Source organism: Pogona vitticeps, chromosome 12 (assembly GCF_051106095.1).
Source record: "Pogona vitticeps strain Pit_001003342236 chromosome 12, PviZW2.1, whole genome shotgun sequence".
NCBI classification, from domain to species: domain Eukaryota; kingdom Metazoa; phylum Chordata; class Lepidosauria; order Squamata; family Agamidae; genus Pogona; species Pogona vitticeps.
The window spans coordinates 294558-317432 of NC_135794.1; the positions used below are offsets into that span (position 1 = coordinate 294558).

General features: G+C 56.9%; 1 protein-coding gene and 1 long non-coding RNA gene across 2 annotated transcripts in view; one reads left to right on the forward strand and one right to left on the reverse strand.

Annotated features, from left to right (window-relative positions):
* Window positions 1-467: 467 nt before the first annotated feature.
* Window positions 468-22875, reverse strand: part of PRTG (protogenin) — a 47489-nt gene continuing 25081 nt past the window's right edge. The window contains 10 exon segments of the mRNA XM_072982137.2: window positions 468-6336; window positions 6564-6668; window positions 7352-7485; window positions 7488-7519; window positions 7908-8028; window positions 9014-9202; window positions 11946-12116; window positions 12955-13082; window positions 14140-14326; window positions 14881-14976. Coding sequence (XP_072838238.2) covers window positions 5986-6336; window positions 6564-6668; window positions 7352-7485; window positions 7488-7519; window positions 7908-8028; window positions 9014-9202; window positions 11946-12116; window positions 12955-13082; window positions 14140-14326; window positions 14881-14976 — 1514 coding nt within the window. The 3' untranslated portion in view covers window positions 468-5985.
* On the forward strand, window positions 18094-20425 carry LOC144584653 (uncharacterized). The gene is made up of 2 exons (XR_013539043.1): window positions 18094-18327; window positions 20025-20425. It is a non-coding gene; the product is annotated as an uncharacterized LOC144584653 (long non-coding RNA).

Consider the following 22875-nt stretch of genomic DNA (forward strand, 5'->3'; position numbering starts at 1 on the left):
AGGCACTGCACACCTTCTGTGGATGAAATGCTCACTCTTTTGCAGAAGGCTACGGGGCGCCCGCTCACCCTCCCGAACCCCTTTGCAGAGGCCGGGGAAGGGGCATGTCGGGGGGGGGGCAGCGGCAGAGGGGTGGACAGCACGGCCTCAAATGTGGCTGCGGAGTGGATGCCCGCAAACCCAGGTGGGGCCCCATCCCCTGGGCCCGAAACCCTCCCCTGGCCGAGAGCCCCTTGGCCCTCCTGAACGCTATGCCACGCAAAGCCCAGACATCCCCAAGCTGGCACCTCCCAAAGAGGTTGGACTACAGGGCCCATCGCCCTCAGCCAGCAATGCCTCTGGCAGGTCCTGGATGGGAGAAGGGTTCAGAAATCTCCCACGGTGCTAGACTCAATAAAGACCAAACTGAAGAGAATATTATTCCTCCCGGGGGCAAAAAACAAACAAAAAACAAAAACAAGCTGCCATTTACTAAAGGAAACTTTTATTTAAACTGTGCAATCCATCAGTATTAGACAGCAGTTTTTAATAAACATTTTGGCATTTAAATTTCTACTCATTTTTGGCATGACATTTGTGCTAGTATAAGAACAAGCCGGGGGGGGGGAACACTCCAGGTTAACATTCACTAGGCTATTTAAAAAAGAGGTATTATTTCTTTTAAAAAAAAACACATTATAAAACAAAACACATAAAAAGACATTTCCAAAAGGTACATTCATTATCAAGGCACACATCAGCTGCCCTCTCGCAATGGAACCCACAGAGCTGACCCCCTGAGTAAAATATAAAATTAATATAATTCAGCTCTATCCTCCATTCGTCAGGCAGCGGCTGCAGCCCTTATGAAAACACAGTGACGGGACCCGGAACACCCACAACGCAAGAGACACACCCGGGGTCCCACACTGGCAAGTCATTCACATCTTTAAAAACACAACAGAAAGAAACATTTTTGTTTTTTAAAAAAAATGTAAAAGCTTGGTGTTGTGAATGAGGTGTCTAACGAAGCCCCCACGCCCACCCAGGCAGACGCAAGGGGTTGTGTGTCCACAACATGCCCAACCACAAGCAATGAGAAAACCTGTCCAGTTCTGCAAGGTCCGGCCGGGGGGGGGGGGTGAGCAGCTTCCCACTAGGGCGGGCTGGCCTTAGTAGGGGCTGGCAGACACCCCAGAGATGGCGGGCCTGCCAGTTCTCCCATCCACCCTAGTAGCCAAGGTCCCCGATGGTAGAGGAGGATGGGAGGTGTGGTCTTTTAACTTTGGGGCTGGGGGTGGCAGCCTTTCATTCCCACCCCCCTCCTAAAAGTCTGGGCTGCTCAGGCATCACAGTAGAAGGTTCCTCAAAGGTGAAACCAAACAAACCTAAGGCCAAGGATGTGTTGTTTCCCCCCCCAAAAAAACACACACACACCCCTCATCTGGCCTCCCTGATTTCCACCCCACCCCCCCAAGGCATGTGCGCTGGGCAGAGTGGAAGAGGAAAGCCCATCAGCCTGCCCAAAAAAGCAGGGCGTCTGACAAGGGGCTGGAGGCAGGCCAAGCTCCGTCCTCGAGGTGAAGAGGTCCCTTCCGGGCGCGCAAGAAGGCCATGCCCACGGCCCGCTCTCGCTGTGGCACCAGCACCGGTTTCGGGTTTCGGTCCCACAACCGCCAGCCCCGCTTGCTCTGCCCCAGCAAGGCACAGCCTGGCACGGGTTCAGGAGGCTGGCGGGGTCCGGCCCCACAGCTCTCCCCACAGGCTGGGACAGGCGACCCCAGGGAATAGCCTCCACCTCCAGGGAGCTGGGGGACAAAGCAGCCTGCCGAGCACCCCCGGAGAGCGGTGGCCGGTCCGAGCGGAGCGTCCTGGGCCGGACGGAGGCCCAAAGGCTGCTGGGGTCCGCAGGGAGGCTCTCCCTCTGGACAGGAGACCTGGGAGCACAGGTGGGCACCGAGGGCTCAAGCCGGGAGGAGGCCAGATCTCGACCCCAGAGACCGGCGTCCTCGTGGAAATAACAGGACGGAGGCACGCCGGGAAGACCCTTTGCCAGATCCCCTCTTTGAAAGGCTGACGCAGCGCGGAGGAGGTGGCGCCTCCTCCGATGGGCCCGTGCGCTTCCTCTTCCTCCATCTCTGGAGGAGCCAACGGCCGCCCGTCAGCCACAGGCAGAGCCCTCGCCCAGCGGGAGAAAGCTGGCACGTTTTGCTCCCAAATCCGCCAAAGCGGTGGCCATCTTTTCCCTCAGTGTTATTGCCTCTCACAGCCTGGGTCAAGCCTCCCATCCTGAAAACATGGCAAGCCAGAGGTCATTTTTGTATGCGCGTCCTATCAAAAGTGATGGGACTACTCTGGAGTATGTGCTTCTAGCACAGCGCTGTTGCCTCTGGTCCAGGTGCTACCTGGATCAAAGGAGGCCTTCTCCCTTTGACTCTTAAGAGGGACCGCATAAAGGTCCTGCGCGGCTGGTCACTGGGAACCCTGCAGGGGAGCAAGGAGCCGGTCCAAGGGCAGACGCCTTTCGGGGATCAGCAATCAGCTGCTCCCACTCCCCACCAGGCTGGAGGCCACCCTCCCCTTGGGAAATTACGCTAGACCTTCCTAGGTTTTGTTACCTGAGGGCACCAAGCAAGGCCAGCACCAATCTGGATGTGGACTGGAGGGGCACATTATTATTATTATTATTATAACAGAACGCTAACTCAAAGAACATCAACAAACAAAAGGCAAGGAGACCTACCTAACATTCGGGCCCCTAGGCTGAGGTAACCTTAAATATCTTTGGTTTTCTTCATTTGCTGCTAAGAAATTCTTGAATAAAAGCTCTCCCTTCAGTGGCAAACCTCCCTGTGGAATCAGTCGTTTTCTTTCACGAGCAGGATCACGTACATACATGGGCAGCAGAGGCGAAACCCACCGTCTCAGGGACAGTTATTTTGGTCAAAGACAGGAAGGAGGAGCGAGGGAAACACCGCTCGTCCTCCGGACAAGTCGAGGCTCGACTTCACGCACCGAAGGTGGATTCTAAGTGGGACGGCCCTCTTTGTCGGAGGTGGTCTCCTCTAACCCCACTGAAGGTGGTTCCGGCAAAGGAGAGGTCCTGCAATGCCCGTCGCCCTCTTTCAGCCTCTGAGGGGCGGAAACACCTCCGCTCGCTTAGCACATCCCACAATCCTGTTTTCTCTTTTTGATTGTTCGCAGAAGCAGCCAGCGAAGCGTTACTGGTCTTTGGCATGAGAATGTCGAGGAGTGGAATTTACCAGTGCTAACCACGACTGACCGACCGTGCTAGGCAGGGGTTCCAAAAAGTGTCGGTATTCACAGCAAACAAGTCTTTGGAGGAGGAAGTGGTTACCTTGACAGATCAGCCCTAGGAGGGCATCGCTCAGAGCCTCGGCCAGCTAGAGGAACGTGGCGAGAAGCCGCTTCGCCCTCACCGCTAACCTGGTCTTTGCCCTCTAGCGCCTGTGACTCCCTCTCGGCTGTACACGACACAGCTCGCTCCCAGGAGACAGCAAAAATAATAATAATAACTCTTTGGTGAGAAAAAAAAAGTTTCTTTTTCTTCAGCAAGTAGATATTTTAGAACATTTTTTTAAAATAGGTGTATCTAATATGGGACTGCTTAAAAGCTAATTGCTGAAGGAAAGGGAAACACAATTCCACTTAGAGGAGTCTTTGCCGATCTCTGTGCTGGGAAGATCTGGCATCCACTTTCAGGAAAGGATCCGGGAACAATCAGGTAGTTAACGCGGTGGAACTAATCTAGGCCATTCACCAACTACACTCCATAGAAGCCCTACGGTTTGGTTCTCTCTCCTTCTTTTTGGTTAGTAACTACATAGGCAATAAAACGTATTCTTCAAACCCTATAGTTTCTTCTCTTTAAAACTAGCTCAATTTCTTTTGGAAAATACGCAGCTTTCTTTGCTACGGGAACATTCTTTGGTACAAGATTATTGTCATCTTTAAAGCCTTTGAATCAGGAAAAAAATGTGGAACAGTGAACACATCCTGCCTGGTACACAGCATTAGCAAACACACACACTGACAAACGGTCTACAGAAGCTATGAGCCAATTCACCCGAGCCAAAGAGGGGTTTTGGGGTGGGTGGGGGTGGGGGTGTCCATTCCCTTCTCTCCCCAAGCAAAACAAAGATTTGTCATGATCTCTGTCTCAATATGGCACAAAGGGAAACTGGGAGCCCAGGCTCGTGTAACAGAACCAGAGGCTCCCCCAGAGGAAAAGCCACCACAAGTTGCCGGCTATGTGAAAAAAAAGAACAATTTTGGCTTGGAGGAGAGAACAGTGGTGGCCGGGGGGGGGGGGCGGAAGGGAGAGGAGAAGGCAACATGTACCAACTTTGGTGAATACGGCTCTTTCAACCACCAACCTGCCTCATGCACGCACGCACACACGCACAAACACACATACATAGTCTAACTTAAAATAAAAATGGATACCCTGTCAGTCTGCCTCACATCGCTGCCAGACAGCTCAAAAAGTCACAAACTGCACCCTGAGTACAGGAAAACAATAATACTAGAATAACGTTAAGAGGAGGTAGTATAAACAGGAGCTGTGGGGGCCCGGGGGGGGGGGGTGAGGGCAGCCTGGCCGGCGGGCTGTTCAGCGGAGACTCTGGCCCTTCCTGCCCTCCGTCCTCCTTTCTGCGGGGCCCTCTCCCAGCGCCTGGCGACTGGGCCAGACAGGTGTGGGGGAAGCGGAGGGGAAGGCTAGCCCTCTCCCAGGGCGCAGACACGGCCCCCCCACCCCACCCCACCCCCCGTCCACCCGCTCTTCCAAAGACTCTGGAGGCTCCCTGCCTGCCCGGCGCTCTCCGTTAAGGCCTCTTTCTGTACCCCAAAAGCAACTTCATGGACACGAAAAACGGCGTAAGGCAAAAAGGGTGATTCCCTAACATCTATCGTGGAAGGCACTGTTGCTCTGACGTACGAGGGAGCGCTCAGTGTTCGGCACTGCCTGTCCGGCCGGGCCAAACTGGGGGGGAGGGGGGGGGCTGGGGAATCATTGCAGAGTCCCAGGGATCCAGGCGACCAACACACACTGGCCGGGGGGGGGACGGGGGGGACAGGATCCCCACAAGAAGGCACTCACTCTCTGGGGCAGCCATGGGGCCCTCCAGGCTCAGAGGGCAAAAGGCCCTTTCAGGGAGGCACCTGGGCGGAAAAGGCTCTTGGGGGTGTGTGGGCGCGTGAGGGAATCTAGACACCCACGTGCGCCCCCCGCCCAGCCTTGGAAGGGGCTGAGGGTTTCGGAGTGCACCCCCCACCCACCCGATGGCCGGGTCCCCTTGCTAGGCAGCCTCTGGTGCCTCCCCCCCCTCTTTCTGGCTGCGGCTGCAGCGGGGGCCCCTTTTTTATAGAACCAGCCTCTTCTCTCCCCCCCCCCTCGCTCTGACGCTGGCCCCAGCTTCAAGCCACACCGAGGCGTCTACGCCTGGCTTCCACCTCTTCTCCAGAGTCTCAGCTGAACAGCCCCCTCCCTCCACTTCCCTCCACAGCTCCTTTGAAACTCACACGCACACGCACACTCTACACCGAAAACAGAGGAAAAAGAAAAGGTTTAGGACTGCTAGGAAGTTATTGTCGGTTACGTAGCTGAGACCAACTCTTCACACAAAAAACAAGGTAAAATGCAGGTGTTCTTCTGAGTTTGCCCCCTGGCAAACTGAGGTAGATCGCAAGCAAAGGGGCTGCCCTTTGCTCCAGTGATAGATAGATATATATATATAGAGAGAGAGATATAAAAGCTCTGCTCTGCTCAGGAAGCAAAACTGAGCTCTCCTTTCACATGGCGGAGCACGGAACATTCAAGACGAGTGAGTTTGACGCATCAAAACCCCCAAAAAACCATTGATGGCATCAGCGTGGAATTGCCTGCCAGCCCCTCGGGGCTCCCCGGATCGCTCGGGCCCCTTGTTCGGCGTCCTGTGACCAGACAAAGAGGCCGGTCAGTCTGGCGGTCGCCTGGCCGGCAAGTCAGTCTTGTCCTGCAGGCGACAGCTGGAACGTGAGCGGAGAGCGGCTCGGGTCTGGAGGCTCCTCGGAAGCCCTCGGGGTGGGGCGGCCGTTGCACCCTGGGTAGGAGGTGGACGCCAGGATGGAGAGATGCAGTTCTTCGTTTGACTCGTGAGAGAACCTTCCGGAATCGCCAGTTTCATGGCTTCCTTCACTGTTTGCGGAATGCTCCGTGTCAGCAGCCACACAGGAGGAGGTCCGGTGGTTGGGCTGCGGCAGCTCCTGCTCCGGGCTTCCCTCTTTGGCCATGAGAACGCTGGCACGTGTGCCAGGCTGGTACAGACGCACCCCTTTGGCAGCTTGTCTCTGGGTCTGGGGGAAGCATAAAGGCGGAAGGGAGGCGGGGGGGTGGTCCTGTCATTTTAACATTTAAGGCAATAAAGGTGCTTCTTACGGCAGGCGGGGGTTGGGGGCACACGAACACAGCACAGAGGCGCTCGGCTCCTCTCTGGACCCAAAAGGCAGGCCTGACACCCAGGTGCCCATGGCCCACCTCCCTCCCTGCCCACCCCCCCACCCCCTGCCATCACCCTCCCTACCTCCTCGGCCTTGTCCTTTGCGGAGTTTGGAAAGAAGAGCCATTTCTTCTTCGTTGTCTTCTTGGTGACGGGACCAAAGCTGTTTATGATCAGGTCCGTCCCACCCTAAGAAAAAGAAGAGAATTCTCAAGTTACTGAATGAAAAGGGGGTTTGGGCGAAATCAGAAACATGGCCTTTCCTGCTACAGCAGGAGGAGGGATTTCAACTCCAGAAAGGTTGGCCCCGCACGCTTTCTTTGGTGAACCCCCGCCCCCCCACCCCCCGGGGACAGGACTCACCTGCCCTCCCAGGTCATCCCCCGCAGCGCCAGGATGCAAGTCTCAGGAACCCTCGCACAAAGGACTCTCCCTCCCTCAACACCCACCCAAATGAACTTGATTTCTGCCAGGAGGAGAACCAACCGGGCGGCAGGAGGAGGGCAGCCTCCATGGGGGCCCCGACCCCTGGGCACGCAAGCCAGCCTTCTCCATCAACTGGATGACGTTCCAGATCAGGCACCAGGAAAGACTGGATTGAGGCCAGGGATCTCTCTGGCTTTCCCACCCTTCACGCCTCGGCCGAGAGGCAGCGCTCTTCTGAGTGGCACCAAGGCCCCGGGAAACTGGGAGGAACTGGCCGGGGGGGGGGTGTCTTTGTGAGAGCTTTTGCAAGAGCCTGGCAGAGACTCTTCCTTGAGGGAAGCCACCCTCTCTGGAAGGGTGAACCGTGCAGGTCCGAGGGAAGCACAAGCAGGGAGGCGGGTGTGTGCGGAGGGGGAGAGAAGAGCAGAGAAAACGGGCCAGCCCACCTTGGCATCCAGGAAGTTGCTTCCGGCCATCATGGGCAGCAAAGACTCCGTATTCTCAGCCACGTCCTCCAGGCTCTTGCCCGTTTCGGTGGCCCCGACGGAGGAGACCACACTGTGGCCAGAGAGCGGATCGGGCCCCGCTGGAGACTCTTGGGGGCTGAGGCTTTCCTGTGCAAGAAGAAGGAAGCCAGAAAGGGGGAGGGGGGTTAGGGTCAGCCTCAGACAAGCAGCCCTGGAGAAACCCGTGAGTGTGTGTAGAGGCCCCCCCAGCCGGGACCCAAGCGGCATAAGCCTCTTCCGCTGCTGTCGGGAAGCCAAGAAGAACCCTGTGGGACCTTAAAGCCTGCCCGGCGTGGGCAGGCACACGCTTTCCCAGGCAGCGGCCCCGTGTGTCCCATTCGTCTGGGCATGACGGTCCACGGACGCGGAGGCCACTTTCCGTCTGGGCCAACCTCCAGGGGCCACGTGAACCCCTGGCGCCCTGGAGGCGGCCCAGGGCCTCTCCCTACCTCACCCAAACTCCCCACCCCCCACCCGCAGAAGCCGGCTCGCCCACCTGGCTCGGCTGCGGTAGATCAGGATCAGGACGCAGATCACGATGCAGGCCAGGGCGATGCAGACGCCCGCAATGATGCCCGTCATGGACCTCTGGTCCAGCTGGTAGTAGCCGGAATAAGCTGCAGGAAAAGAAGAGGCGAGGCAGGCCTATGGGTGTGTGTGTATGTGTGTTTGTCCGGGGGTGGGGCAGTATCAGGGTGGCACCCCAAATACAAAAGACCAAGAAAGGCGGTGTCCACTGGACGGCCTCTTTCTGCCCGGGTGGGGAGTGGGGGACTCTCTGGGTCAGGGTGGAATCTCATGAGGAGCCCCCACTCTTTCCATGGCGGCCTTCTTCTGAGTTCCATTTCTATCTTGTCTTCCCTCTGGTGTCCCGTCCCGTCCCCCCCCCCCGGATAGCCCAATACAGTTACCCTCCCCTCCCCTCCCCTCCCTCCCTCCCACCATGGACACTGCATTTGAGGGGTGGGGGTGGGTTTCGACAGCAAGCCCTTCTCTTCAGTTCCCTTTCAGAGGCCATTTTCAACACCCAAATGACCTCTTCAGGAGAGACACCGTGTCTGGTGGCAGAGGGGGTTCGTTCCAGAGTCAGCTAGAAAAGATGGAGCGCCCCTCACCGGGACCCGCCCTTAGGTTTGTCAAAGAGGGAGGAAAAAGCACAGGCCAAAAAAAAAGGGGGGACGCTGGTGGGCCCCCTCGAACGCAAGCCGCCCTTCTCCCCAGCGCCAGGCTCTCCTGCCCGCCTGCCCTGGACTTTTCTTCCCGAACCCTGGGTCCAGCTCTGCCAAAGAGGGGGACCCCCTGCACAGGGCTGGCAGGAGGGCGAGCGAGAGGTCAGGGTGGGGGCCCTCTGGGTTGTTTAGAAGAGGCGATGCTAAAGAACCGAACCGGCCCCGGTACCCCTGCCATCTGCCTCACCTCTGGCCGGCAGGACTGCGCCGGGAGGGACCTCACCGAGCGGAACCGCCAGTGTTCACGAGAGGCATGTGCGTGGGACCGGCCCTGGCCCTCCCCCTGCGGTCCCCACCACCACCACCACCACCACCACCACCACCACCACCACCTAAACAGCCGGGTGTTACTCCACACGTTTGGCGCTCACACCTAGGTCAGTAGCATCGGCAGAATCCAGGCGCTTGGGCCTCTGGTTCGACTCCAAGGCTTCCTTCGGCGAGACGGCCAGCTCCACCGCGTTGGAGAAGGGACCCTCCCCCACCTCGTTGGATGCTGCTATTTTAACCAGATAGACGTTTCCGGCGGTGAGATTCTCCAGCAGGGCCATGGTGATCGTTCCTGGGAAGGAAGGAAAAAGGCGTCCGTTCAGACACGGTAGAGCCCAGAACGGTATTCCCTAAAAACCTGACTTGGCCACCACCTGGCTTCCATTTCCACCCACCCCCCTGAACCCCACCCCAGAAAACAGAGACGGTGGCCTCTGCCCCTTCTGCTCTTTCAGCCCCCGTTCATTCCCTCCTCTTCTACCTTAAGATGCGCCGCAAGAGGTGTTTCACAGAAGGGAAAGAAACCATAAAGCAAGCTCAAAATCCGAAGTGGCAGAGCGCTGTTTATCATAATTGTTGCATGACACATTCTGAAAGCAGAGGCGGCAGTACAAGGAAAAGCCCTGGAAATGGATGCGGACGGTTTTGTTTGTTTCTGTTTGGACTTGGCTTCCTCTGTTACAAAACTGAGGGCATCTTCAGGAGGCGGTTCTTGGCCTATTAGAAGAACCCTGGTTTGGCTCCCACCTTGCCCGTGGAAACTGCAGGCGCACCCGGAGGAGGAACCTGCTCCCTCAGTCAGCCTATCAGTCTCTGAAAGCGCCACCCATTCCTCCTCCTGCAAACCGGCAAGGGCAAAGTAGGAGCAAAACCACCCGCCCCCCACCCCAATTCCCTCTGGTTCGTTATGCGACATGAGGGATGACGTGCCCTCTCCTACTGGCCCAATCATATTATTGCAATACTTCATTTTTTTGCTGTTAGGCCTTGCAGCTGTTACACTACTAGATAAACATCAATACTCTACAGCAACTCTTCTCCGTGGTGGCACATTTGAAGGGAGCTACAGGCTGAGACATTTTCCATTCTGTTTTTCTGTCCCTTGTTGTATAGGGAGCCTTGCAATCTCTTATTTGGGCAAGGTGTTGGAGCGGGTTGTGGCCGGGCAACTCCAGGCGCTGCTGGATGAAACGGATTTTCTGGATCCATTTCAATCGGGTTTCAGGCCGGGTTTTGGTACAGAGACTGCCTTGGTCGCCCTGTACGATGACCTTTGCCGGGAGAGAGACAGGGGGAGTGTGACCCTGTTGATACTCCTGGACCTCTCAGCGGCTTTCGACACCATCGACCATGTCCTTCTGGATAGGCTGGCTGGGTTGGGAGTTGGGGGCACTGTTTTACAGTGGTTCCGCTCCTTCCTGGCTGACCGTGTCCAGAGGGTGGTGCTGGGGGACAGTTGCTCTGCCCCATGGCATTTATGTCATGGGGTTCCTCAGGGCTCAATACTGTCCCCCATGCTGTTCAACATCTACATGAAACCGCTGGGAGAGGTCATCAGGAGGTTTGGGCTGAGGAGTCAGCAATATGCTGATGATACTCAGTTCTACCTCTCGTTTTCCACCAATCCAGGTGAGGCAGTTTCTGTGCTGAACTCGTGTCTGGACCTGATAATGGACTGGATGAGGGTTAATAAATTGAAACTCAATCCAGACAAGACGGAAGTGCTGTTAGTGGGTGCTTCGCCGGACAGGCTGGAGGGCCATTTCCCTGCCCTGAATGGGGTTACACTCCCCCTAAGGGACAGGGTCCGCAGCTTGGGGGTGCTCCTGGACCCCAGTCTAACACTGGAAGCCCAGGTGGACTCAGTGGCCAGGGGCGCCTTCCTTCAGCTGCGGAAATTATACCAGCTACGGCCCTACCTGGACGAGCGGAGTCTCATGACAGTCACACATGCACTGGTAACATCCCGCATAGATTACTGCAATGCGCTTTACGTGGGGCTGCCTTTGAAGACGGTCCGGCGATTGCAACTGGTCCAGAATCGAGCTGGTGAGTGGTGCAGCTGCCACGGAACATATCAAGCCGATTCTGTATAAGTTACATTGGCTACCAGTTGCTGCCCGGGCCCAATTCAAAGTGCTTGTTTTGACATATAAAGCCCTAAACGGCTTGGGCCCTGGATACCTGAAGGACCGCCTCCTTCCATATGAACCTACCCGGCAGTTAAGATCTAGCCAGGGGGCCCTTTTGAAAGAGCCGTCCCTTAAGGAGGTAAGAGGGACGGCTTGTAGACAAAGGGCCTTTTCGGCAGCTGCCCCCAGACTATGGAATGCCCTCCCGACTGAGATTCGTCTGGCGCCGACGCTGATGACATTTCGGCGCCAGGTCAAAACCTTCCTGTTCCAGAAGGCTTTTAACTGAAATAATATTAGCTGTGGGTCTGATGGCAATTTTAATTGTATTTTAATTGTATTTTAATTATTTTATCTTTTGCTGTATTGAATTTTAATTATTGTAAGCCGCCCAGAGACCTCTGGGTAGTTTGGGCGGCATATAAATTGAATAAATAAATAAATAAAATAAATAAAAGGTCCATGCCCCCCCCCCCCCCAAAAAATAGGCTGAGAGTGGCTACTCCACAATACTGCTCATATTCAACAATTAGTGGAAAGCTTGGCTAAATAGCCGTAGAAACCGGGTTGGATGCAACGGGGAGCCCCCCCCCCGGTCAGAGTCACTGCCTCCCAAGTCAAAACAGAACCAGGAAAAGTAGGGAAGCATGGTTTCTGTCCGTCTGCTCGTAAGCACACAGCCCCTGTGAACAGACACAAGGCCTCGCGCCTGGGGAAAACAGGCTCTCTGTTTTGACCATGAAGGCACTCTGGTTCTTCGGCGGAGTGGTCAGTGGTGCAGACGGTAGAGGAATCCGGGAGCGGCCATAGATGTCAGATGCAGCAAGTTTATATGAGGAGGAGGAGGAGGCAAGAGAGACCCAGAAAGCCCCTTCCGGCTTTTGGAGAGCCAGACACGCTCACCTTCCCGGTGCAGGATTTGCCATTCGCCGGCAATCCAGGCCTTCCGTGAGGCGTAGAGGATGGTGTATCGCGAGACGGTGGTCCCGACTCGGCTGGGCGGCTTCCAAGACACCAAGGCGGTGTCCTCCTCTATCAGAGTCACCTTCACCCCCAGTGGGGGGCCAGATGGCACTGTGGCGCAGGGGGAGAAGGACCCATGTTACTGCTGAGCCACACACACACACACTCCCTCCAGAGGGACCATCCCAAATAACTGGCAGGTCTCCAAAAACACCAACCACAGAACCAGACTGCAAGACACACCAAACAGCTGCTCCCTGGGTGGGAGCAAGAAACCTTCCTAAAGCAACCCAGTTAAACGGAAAGCCCGACTTGCTCTGAGCGTTTCCCCCTCTGAAACAGGGGCACAAAACAGCCACAGAGGGTGATGGTGCTCGGGATCCACCTACACGCAAAAAAAAAAGTGCGGGTGGACGTGGTGGCGGCGGCCCTAGAAACAAGTGCCTGTTCGTGGTCAGGAGTCACCCCCTCCCCATTTGAAATTTTATAAAGGACCCCAAGGAGTGGGGAACAAGGCCCTTGAACTGCTATAACTAATAACAACAGTCGTTGCTTTTCCACTTGGAGGCACCTCGAAGAAAGCATTTCGGGGTTTCATGCCATTCTCCAGTCCCGCAAAATCAAACCCATGAAGAGCCACTTCAGAAGCAAAAGGACAAGGGCCCCTTTTAGAACCCCTGCCACAAAGAAGGGCAAAACGTGGCTTTGCAAAGGGCAGGAGGAGACACTTTCCCCTTTCAAGCTCCGCCTGTGAGATCAGCCTTCAGGTGGGGCTGGGGCCGGCCTGGTGGGCCGGCTGGGCAAGCGACGGCCTTAGGAGGACGTCCACCCCACACTGGGCAGGGATTGCGTGGACTGGTCCACCAGCCACACGCTTGGGGGAGGGGGGTGGGTCACAGCTCCTAGGGTGACCTGACCAGGGTGGTGTCATCATCTTACACATTCTCACCTTCTGGAAGGGTTGTGTGGTATACCACGGGGCTCCAAGGGCTGGAGAGCTGGTCCACATGCAGCCGAACAGCAAACTCATACTTGGTGCTTGGCTCAAGCCCTTGAACCAGCAGGTGGGTTTCGGATCTGGAAGCATGGAAGACACGCTGAATACCGGAGGCCAGAGACGGTCCCGCTCCACGAGGAGCCCCTGCTCTCCCGCATCAGCCCCTTCGAGGGTGGCCCCAGAGGGAACACCCATGTTTCTAGCAGAATGGGAAGGCCAGCCCTTGCAGACGGGAAGCATCTCTCTCAGGGGGTCCCTCTGTCAGGAGAGGCTGTCCAAGAGAGGGGCTGTCCAGAGAACAGATGCAGGCAAGCCAGCTTGTCTGAAATGGCATCTGTATTAATTGCATTATTGGCTTTCTGCTCATCTCCTCAGGTGGCCCAAACTGAGCAGCTCACGGGATCTGGAACGACGTTGAATCCTCACAGAAACAGCTGTTATGGCCAGGGGCCAAGCTTCATTTTGCTCACTGGCTCATTTTTTTTTAAAATTCAATTTGCTCCAAGCTGTTTCTGCACCGGTTTGCAACTTTTAGAAACTGGACATGGATTTTCCTGTGAGTTTCTCAAAGTCTATGCATTTTTCAAATCTCTGCATTTTTGGCAGGGAAATTTCTCCTAAGAGAAAGTATTCCTGCCCATACGTCTCTGTCGTTTTACATGCTTCTGTGCTACGTGCATTTCGGAAGGCCTTTTAAAAATCTGCAAACTTGGGTTGCAACCTTCAGAGCTGCGAGAGGGAGGCCGCAAACGTGCTGGCTTTTAGAGGGAGGGGCTGGCCTTCAAACCACTGAAGTGGCTGGCGTTTCCTGATAGCCGCCCCCCCCGACACACAGACACATGCACACAGGTGCGTGTGCCTGATGAAGAAAGCAACCTGGCTTGGCAGGCAACCTCCGAGGACCGCTTCACTCAGAGGCCGAGCCAGGCGCTCAAAATAAGCCTGGGCCGCTGAAGAGGAGCTTGAATGGGCCACCGAGGGGGGCAGGCATCATGGGGGGGGGAGGCTCTCATTCTTAGGGCCCGACTCCTGCCCCATCCAGAGAGAGCAAAGCAAAGCTCCAGGGTCTGTCTGGAAGGGGGGGGGGTTGCTGAGGAGGTTTTTGCGGGGCAGGGAAGCGGAGGGAGCGATACGCACGTCTGAAGGTAGAGCACCAGCGACGCGTTCTGGAGGCCCACCGGGTTGCAGCGCAGCGTGTAGTTGAGGACCTGGGCGGAGGTGAAGGCCGGCCGGCCCCAGTGCAGGTAGATGGCGGAAGAGGAGTTCGCCCAGGCGTACAGGTGGTGAGGAGGGGGAGGCGGGGGGACCATGCGGTCACGGACAGCTGGGGAGAGCAGGAAGGCAGCCGGGTCAGCGGCAAAGGGTGGAGGGCTGCCGGGGGTGCGGGGGGGGGCATGGGAGGAGGACGGCTCCACCTCAAACAACCCCGGGTCTTCTCCAAAGACCCCAGCCCCCAAGTGACCCTGCTCAAACACAAACGCTGAGGGCTCCACAAGTGGCACCACGGGGCATCCGCACCAAGAGCCGGCGGGCCACTTGGGATTTCCGCCCGCCCCCACCTTTTCCTTCTCCCACTAGATCCCTTCCTCTTCTTGTGCTGTCCTGAGGGAACCGAGGGTCTCGTCCTGAACCTTGGGAAGCTGCTCGGCCTCCCTTCCCTTCGGGCCGCCCCAGCCGAGAGGAACCTCCTGGAGCCGCTCCACCCATCCTTTGGGCCGCGCCTTCCTTTGGGCGCACACACCCCACAGAGCCGTCCTTTCCCACAGGCCCGGAGGCCCCTCTGGCCACAGGGAGGGCTCGGGGATCCCAAACGGTGCCCTGCCCAAACTGCCACAGCCACGGCACAGCGGGTTCCGGCAAAGCGTCAGAAAGACTCACAGACGCATCCTGGGGTGCTGACGGTCTGGTCGGCCTGGTAGCCCTCCTCCAAGGCGTTGTAGGCCAGGAGCCTCACGTGGTACTTCCTCCGGGGATCTGCACCAGGAAGAAGGTTTCGTTTGTCAACCGGGCAGTCTTGGGAGAAGGAAAAACGCAGACTTTTCTCTGTTGCCCGTTCTGAGAACCCAGGACTTTCCCTGGTGTACCCAGGCCTTCAAAAGGGGCCCTGGAAGGAGGCTCCAAAAGCCCTGACCACCGCTGGCAGGAGAGCGGCTTCCAAGGCTGGGAAAGGCCTGAGCTCCAGAGCGCAACCCATAATGGACGAGGAGAGCCGCCCCACGGATCTGCTGTCCCCGTCAGACCACTCGCAAGCAAAGAGGCGTCTCCTCCTCAGCCGACCTGCGAGGGAGACCTGTCGGCCGCCTAAGCAGCTCTTTCCCTCTGCAGCTCACGGCCCGAGGGGTGGCCGAAGGAGGACCTGCCTCTCTGGGGCTACAGACAGAGCCCCCCCCCCCGCCCGAGAACTAATGCCATGGACTGGAAAGGAGGCAATGCCCCAGAGGAGCCTCACTGAGAGCTGGAATGAGACGTCTAGAAGGGTCACAGGGTCCAAACTGCAGCCAAAGCAGGGAATCCACCCCTCCCTTGAGTCTCCCTGGTCGGTGGCCCCCACCCCCCCCCCACTGGAGAAATCACCCTCCTCTCCTGGGTTTGAGTCCCAATTCCTGGAGCCGCAGGAAAGAGACTGGCTGCATCTCCCACGATGGCCTTCCCAAGAACGGAAGACGGTTCTCAGGCAGGCCACGCTCCGTTTTCTTGGTCAGGTAACTCACACCCAGCGCCCCCCCCCCCGACTGTCCTGAACAGGAAAGCTCCAAGTAGGGAGGAAGGCAGCTGTCACAGAGACAGGAGGCCCCCTCCTCAGGATTTAGGAGCAAGACCCGGCCCAAGTGACGGTTCTCAGCCCCCTCCATGATGTGGGGAGCTAACGTCCCCTCCGTTAGATGTCCCAAAGGAGGAGAGAACCACCCGCCATGCCCGGGGGGGGGCAGCTGATCTTCCAGCGGAGGCAGAGAGGGCCCAGAGAGCACCCGACTCAGTCGTGGCCACCCTGGCGTTCAGCACAGCCACCCAGGGTCCCTGCCTGAGGGATGCCAGGGAGCAAAGGTGCCAACCCCGTCTGTGGGCCAAGGAGACATTCCATCCTGCGGAGCGACACGAGGCTCTCTCTGGGTTGAGGGTGCAAGAGGAAGGACGGACCGAGGGGGCAGACCTCGCGCGCCAGGGGAGAGCCAGGGTGGCTGGCTATTTGAGGGACCCCTAAAGGGGGCTTTCGCTCCATGCCTGACATCTCTCCCCCTTGGGAGGCACACACTTCACCGGGAGGCAGATCGAAGGCAAGCTGGGCAGGGAGGGGCCCCAAGGGCCAGGTCCTCCCCCTCCGCCCCCCCCCTTGGTCTTTCCCTGGGCCTCCCAAAGCCCCTCTTTCACCTCCAGGCTCCCAGAGGGAGGGAGGGAGGGAGACCCTCCACATCTGGGCGCCAGAGGGAGCTCATGCCCTCCCTTCCAGAAACGTGGAGCACGTCAAGCGAGAGGCTGTGAAGAACCGTTTTTTCAAGGCAGAAGCCCCCCACCCAGAACCTCTCCAGCCATGGCCGGCCACCCTGGCAAAAGGACACAGTCTGTCGGTGGCCTCTGTGGAGGAACGCCGGGGAGGCCCCTCCACCCCCCAGTTCCCAAACGTGCCGGGAAAGGCGCAAGGGGGCTGCCAGCCTCGCCAGGAAGAAAGAGCAGCGCGGCCAGGGGAAGGGGCCCAGTTTAGTTCAGTATGAGGACACGGGCGGGACGGGGGTGGCTGGAGGGTGACCCTTGTGTGACACACGGACACGCACCATGACCACCACTAAAGGCTCTGCCATGAAAGTCCAATGGCCCCCCCAACAAGCCTGCCCCCCACGCCCTCCCCCTGACAGCTGGGCACGGGATTGCTGCAGAGTTTCCGGAGGGTCCCGGCCCTCTCCCCTCACCCAGCTTCCAGGGCTGGTTTCCAAAATCTAGCCCTACAGCCCGCGAGGGGGGGCTCCTCCAAACGACACCCCTAGTCTTGAGGAGCCCCACTGACTCCGTGGGATGCATGCAAGAGTCTTCTAATTCTTTTTTTTTTTTTTTTTTTTTTGGCCAGATCAAGAGAGCGACACCTACACTCCAACATCACGTTCCACGAGAGGAACTAGCCAGCCAGAGCGGGGGGGGGGGGGGTAAAGAGAGGGGGAGACCCTGTTCTTTGGAGGTTGGAGAAAAAATGCTCCAGGACGCACCCCTCGCCCCGAAGAGGCCCACCAGGCCGGCCCGCACCCCCCTAAAGAGACAGGCGTCAAAAGTGGGGGCTGGCAAGTGTGAGGAAGACATTCCCCACACCATGGGGGGGGGCGCTTCTTGGCCAAAGCCTGAAGAAAGGCCTCTGTTTGCCAACCGCCCCCCTACCCAGGGCCTGGAGGTCACCTGGGGGGGGCCATGAGGGGGCCACGCCAGGAAGCACACCCTGCCTTTCCGCCGGCTACGCGCTCGGGAGCCTCCAAAGGCAGCTGCGCTGAGCCAACAGGTCAGGGCGAGATAAAATTAAGAAGGAATCCGAGGTCAGGACCACGGAGGGGCTTTTCTCTTCTTTCAGAGCATGGAATCCAGCCCCCCCCCCTTCTCAGGCATTACTGATAAAGGTTCAGGAAAGCAAGAAACAGGGAGGGGGGGGTGCGGAGAGCACAGGGAGAGATCACGTTTCCTAAACGGGCGGCATCTGATCCATTCACTTCTCAAGTAAACAAAAAGGAATCCTCTTGCTTAAAGCAAACGCCGGCCGCCCTTGGACGACAATCGAGGGTTTATGATGCATGCAAGATACAGAAGCAGATCTGTTTCCAAACGGATTTGCAAGTTTAGTCAAAAGTTCTTCTTGCTGACATTTTGAATAAAATGTGGCCAGGGTCCATTCGGTGAGTGCCTTTGTCCGAGTGGGGCCTCCCGCTTTGCTCCCTCCCACGAAATGTCCAGCCCCCATTGACTCTTTTGTGCTCCCCGGGTCCGCGCTATTGTGGAGGATGGCCCGAGAGTCCGGCTGGAGCGCCTGGCCGGAGCGGCTGGGTCACCCCCCCTTCCCTCCCTCCCTCCCTCCCCCTCCAACACAATAAACTCCAGATCCTCCTTCCCGAGGAGGAGGAGGAGGAGGAGGAGGAGGAGGCCAGCCGGGAGGGCTGCTCTGCCACCTGGGTCGTGGCCTTTGACTCGGGACCTGGGCCTCTCCAAAATCTGCTCCGAGCAAGAGGGGTCCGGGGGGGGGGGGAAGGGTGGGAACGGGAGGGCCGGCAGAAACCCGACTCTCAGAAATGCACGCCTGAAGTCCAGAAATGTAAATACACCCGAAGCCCATTAGGTAGGAGGAAAAGCAAACAGGTACGTCTTCTGGGATCTTGGCACACCTAAAGAAGCCGGCCCGCCGGAGAGAGGCTGGGGCTCCCGAGAAGCAGCCTGCTTCTTGTTAGGGGGTGGGGGCAGGTAGCCCCCGCTCGCCCCCCCCCCCCAAAAGGACTTCCCCTCAGCATTGGATTCTGGTCCTGGAATGGATTCTCCTGCCAGGCAACTTTTGCACAAAGGAATCCTCAGATCCCAACAAACCCTTCGAAAGACGGCGCTTCTTCTCCCCCACCAACGACCAAGTCGGGGAGGGGGCACTCTGGGGAAGGCAGTGACCACCCCCCCTTTTTTCTACCCTCTGCAAGGATTTAGTACTGGGGCTGTGTGTGTGTGTGTGTGTGTGTGTGTGTGTGTGTGTGTGTGTGTGTGTGTGTGTGTGTGTGTGTGTGTGTGTGTGTGTGTGTGTGTGTGTGTGTGTGTGTGTGTGTGTGTGTGTGTGTGTGTGTGTGTGTGTGTGTGTGTGTGTGTGTGTGTGTGTGTGTGTGTCTCTCTCTCTCTCTCTCTCTCTCTCTCTCTCTCTCTCTCTCTCTCTCTCCTGGGGAGGCAGATCTGACCTCTCAGGGCCAGGTCTCCCCAAGGGAAGGGCAAGCCCCCCATCAAGGGCCAAGAGGGCGTCTCAAAGGGCGGGGAGCTGGAGAGGCAGAGGGGCTTCGGATCGGACCCCTGGGTGACTCTACCCCACAGGATGGCTGGCGGCGAGGGCGTATAGGCCAGGAGAGCTCCTAGAGTCAAAGAGGCACAAGGAACGGGCAGGAGCCCAGGGCGGCTCTCTGCCCATTTTGCGCACGGGGGGAGGGGGGTAGAGAGGGAGCCGACCCGCTGGCACCCCCCCCAGGACTCGGGCGGGCAGCAGACCGTGAAAGGGGCTCCCCAACAGGTCCGGCTCCTGGGGTGGGGCCTCTCCCACCCTCTCACCGGGGCCACGGAGGGGCCGGGAGCTCTAAAGGGGGCCTTTTAACCATGCATGCCGCCCTTTGTATATTCAGTTGGATTCTTAAATATTGTTTTTAAATGCTGTCAGCTGCCTTGAGTCCTTTTCTAAGAAGGAAGACGGGGTGGAAATATCGTAAATAAATAAATAAATAAATAAATAAATAAATAAATAAATAAATAAATAAATAAATAAATAAATAGCCTGTTTGAGCTGGGCTTGGCAGGAAGCTTCGGCCACCCTTGCCACCCGGGCAAAGGAAGGCCTGCCAGGCTCAGCGCCGCCTTGCCCCCCCCCCCGGGGCGGTGGGTCCTTCCTTCCTTCCTTCCTGCCTGCAGCCCCCTCCTCTCCCTCCCTCCCCACCTCACTTGCTGGCTTTTGTGGCTGCCCGGCAGATTGAGCCGAGTTCATTGGCCTCTGCTTTGTAAGATGAGACGATGGCCCCTAAAAGTCACCTCTCAGACAACCATCATTTAAATGGAATTAGAGGGAAAGAGGCCACACTGGGTTGGAGAGAAGGAGCGAGAGGGGGGGGCGGCGGCGGGAAGGTGCCTCCCCCATTCCTGACCAGCCAGTACAACTGGGGGAGCCCTACGTGGTGGCGAGGAACTTTCCAGTGACAGGTTTGGGAAGAGGCAGGCAGCCCTCTGAGTCTGTGCAAGCGTTCTCAGAGGGAAACAAAATAAAAATTGAAAAAGGCAAAAAGGTGCCGCAAGGTGTGTCTTTTTAATGTTTTCTTTTGTAGGTTTGTGTCCGTGTGCTGAGGCTACAACACCGCACGGCTCCTTTGGAGAAGCACCCCCAAGCCCAAAAGCAGGTTCCCCACATTCTTCCCAGAAGAGGCGACACTTCCTCAGGCACCACAGAAGATAAACGATACCCCGGGGGATACTGCCATCCTACCACGAAAACAAGTTTTCTCCAACAGACCCATGAGAGGAAAGGTGCTGCAGAATCTTGGTTTTAACATCTGTTTAAGTGGCTGCCCCGGGAGCGCCGCCCCCCCCCCTGCACTGACCAGCCGACAGAGGAACCCACAGCCTTCTCTTTAATAAACCGTACATTTTTCGACACCGACAAAGGGAATCCATTCAGGGCACCCAAGCTTCCCCCGGAGCTATGAAATAAATTTCCTTTCAGAACTAACATTCTCTGTTGGGCTGTCAGGAGGCCTGGAAGGCACTTTGACCTCTTCCACAGGCAATGTGAAAACGCCATCGATCATCTTTTGGGCTGCACGGCTGGCCGGTCGGGGAGGGGGGGGCAGCCAGCAGCGGAGGCCCTCATTGCAAAACCATCTGTGGGGCGAGGAAGGCTCCCCCTCTCCCTCTCCCTCAGTCCCCACAAGATGTTCCTGGCCTGGAATGGGTCCTTTTGGCGTCCTGCTGCAGGGAGACGCGCGGACCCTATAGGGGTCAAGCCACTGGTGGCTGCCGTGGGCAGAGGGGAAGGAAGGAGGCAGGCCCACCAGCCCGCTCACACACCTGTGGCACAAGGGTGGGCGAAGGGGCACCGCTGGGAAAACCCGCCTTGGCAACACCACTCCCCAAAGCTTTTGCTCGGATCTCGCCGTCCGAGTCTTTAAGGCACCCCAGGGTTGCCATTCTTGAAGGAGCCTCTTTCTGGAAAACAAGGGCAAACTTTTTCCTAACTTCCACCAAATTAGCCTGTGCTCATTCACAGTACCTGAGAGATAGATCACAGATCTCTTACATGGATCTTTAAGGATTGCACTAAATATTTGGATTGAACTTTATGAGTTTTGTCAAGTAAGCAAAGAAAATTTCATACATCCACCCATATACACTCACGTCCGTCTATCAGTCTGACTCTCTCTCTCTCTCTCTCTCTCTCTCTCTGTGTGTCTGTGTGTCTGTGTGTCTGTGTGTCTATCTATCTATCTATCTATCTATCTATCTATCTATCTATCTATCTATCTATCTATCTATCTATCTATCTATCTATCTATCTAATCTAGTCTCTCTCTCTCTCTCTCTCTCTCCCTCTAGGAAAGCTTCTTTTCACTCTTTGGCTCCCTTTCATGTGCTAATGGTGGCTTTAGAGAAAAGCCTCCGCTCCCCATTTGACTTTGCAGGACCTCTTAGGGGACCTCACCCATCTAATGGCCGCTCACATTCACCGGGAACAATCGAGAGAGGGATCTGAGGCTTGACACACACAATGATTAATAGACAATGTTGATTTAATTTCCTTGAGCAGGAGCACCCCACCCCCAAAGCTGGCTTCAAAAGCCTTTGCTTTTCAAATCGGGGCTGAAAGGGGCTCGGACTTATCTCTGGGCAACAAAGTTTAATTCCCATTTTATTGGGTTTCACTTAAAAAAAATACTTGGAGGCGGAAGGGCCTTCCCATCTCTGGAAATGAAGAAGCACAGCTCCAGAAACAAGGAGGACCCACAGACACTGTGCAAAAAGCCTCTTTGAAGAGGAACATAAGACAAATGCCTTTTTCCTTCTTAGAGACGGTCATAAAACGCTGTGGAAGAACAGAGGGGTCATTCCAGCAGGGATGGCTGGGGATTGACTGCAAGGCATAAACAGGAGAGAAAGGGGGTGGTTTGCCCCCCCACCCCCAGCCTCTACCCAAGATAAAGCCCCCACTGAGCCATTTTCCAGCATCTGCCCTTTACTTTTAATAAAAACATTGGCAATGCAACTGGGAAGTCTGCACAGGGTTACAGCCCTTTATGGGTACACAAGCAGCCCCCCCCCTAAAAAAAAGCTGCCACTTCTCCTCATCTATACCAGGGAGAAGTCAGGGCACGCAACATTTTCTGTGCTGGGCAGGCCTTGAAGGACGCACACGCAGGCATCCCATGGGTTGCGGGCACTCCTGGTTGACCACGGGGGGTGGGTGGGGAGAAGAGAGAAGGGACAGAGCACTGGGGGAGAAAGGTCTGCCAGGGCTGGAGTAAAGCAAAGCCACACCAGTCAGGAGATGCATTTCAAAACCCACCGGGGGGGGGAGGGTTATCGCTATTAGGCCACCCAAAAGGCAACCACACATCACACACCACGAAGTGGGCCACGCCTGGAAGAGCCCTGGTCCCTTGGTCTTTTCTTCTGGGGGGGGGGGACAAAGGCTGAATCCTCACAACCTGCCTCTTGAGCAGTGATGGCCGGGGGGGGGGGGGGGAGGAAAGACAGGCCGTGAGGACAAACAGACGGGGCGCATCAAGGTGAGGGGAGGCCATCCGGGGGGGGGGGGGGTCATCCCAAGATTTGCAGGTAGCTGGAAAGTCAGAAAAGCCTGCTCTTTCCTCTCAGGTAATAAAAGCCTGGAGAGGAAATTCTGAGCTGTTTCCACCTCATCTGGGCTCACAGGCGCCTCCATGGATGGAAGAAGCTGGATTTAAGGGAATAAACACTTGCCCAGGAACAACCCTGAGCCACAAGGGCACAGTCCGGGTTCATCTCCACTGCTCCTGTTAGGGGCGACCAGGATGCGTCCGGCTTCTGGTGGCTGTAACCCTGTTTTTCAAGGCATGTGAGATATTGAAGGAGTGGTTTGATCACTCCGAGTTCCCCCGGCCAGGCAGGGACGTGATTGCAGGTCTCCTGAGCCCTGTTTCGATC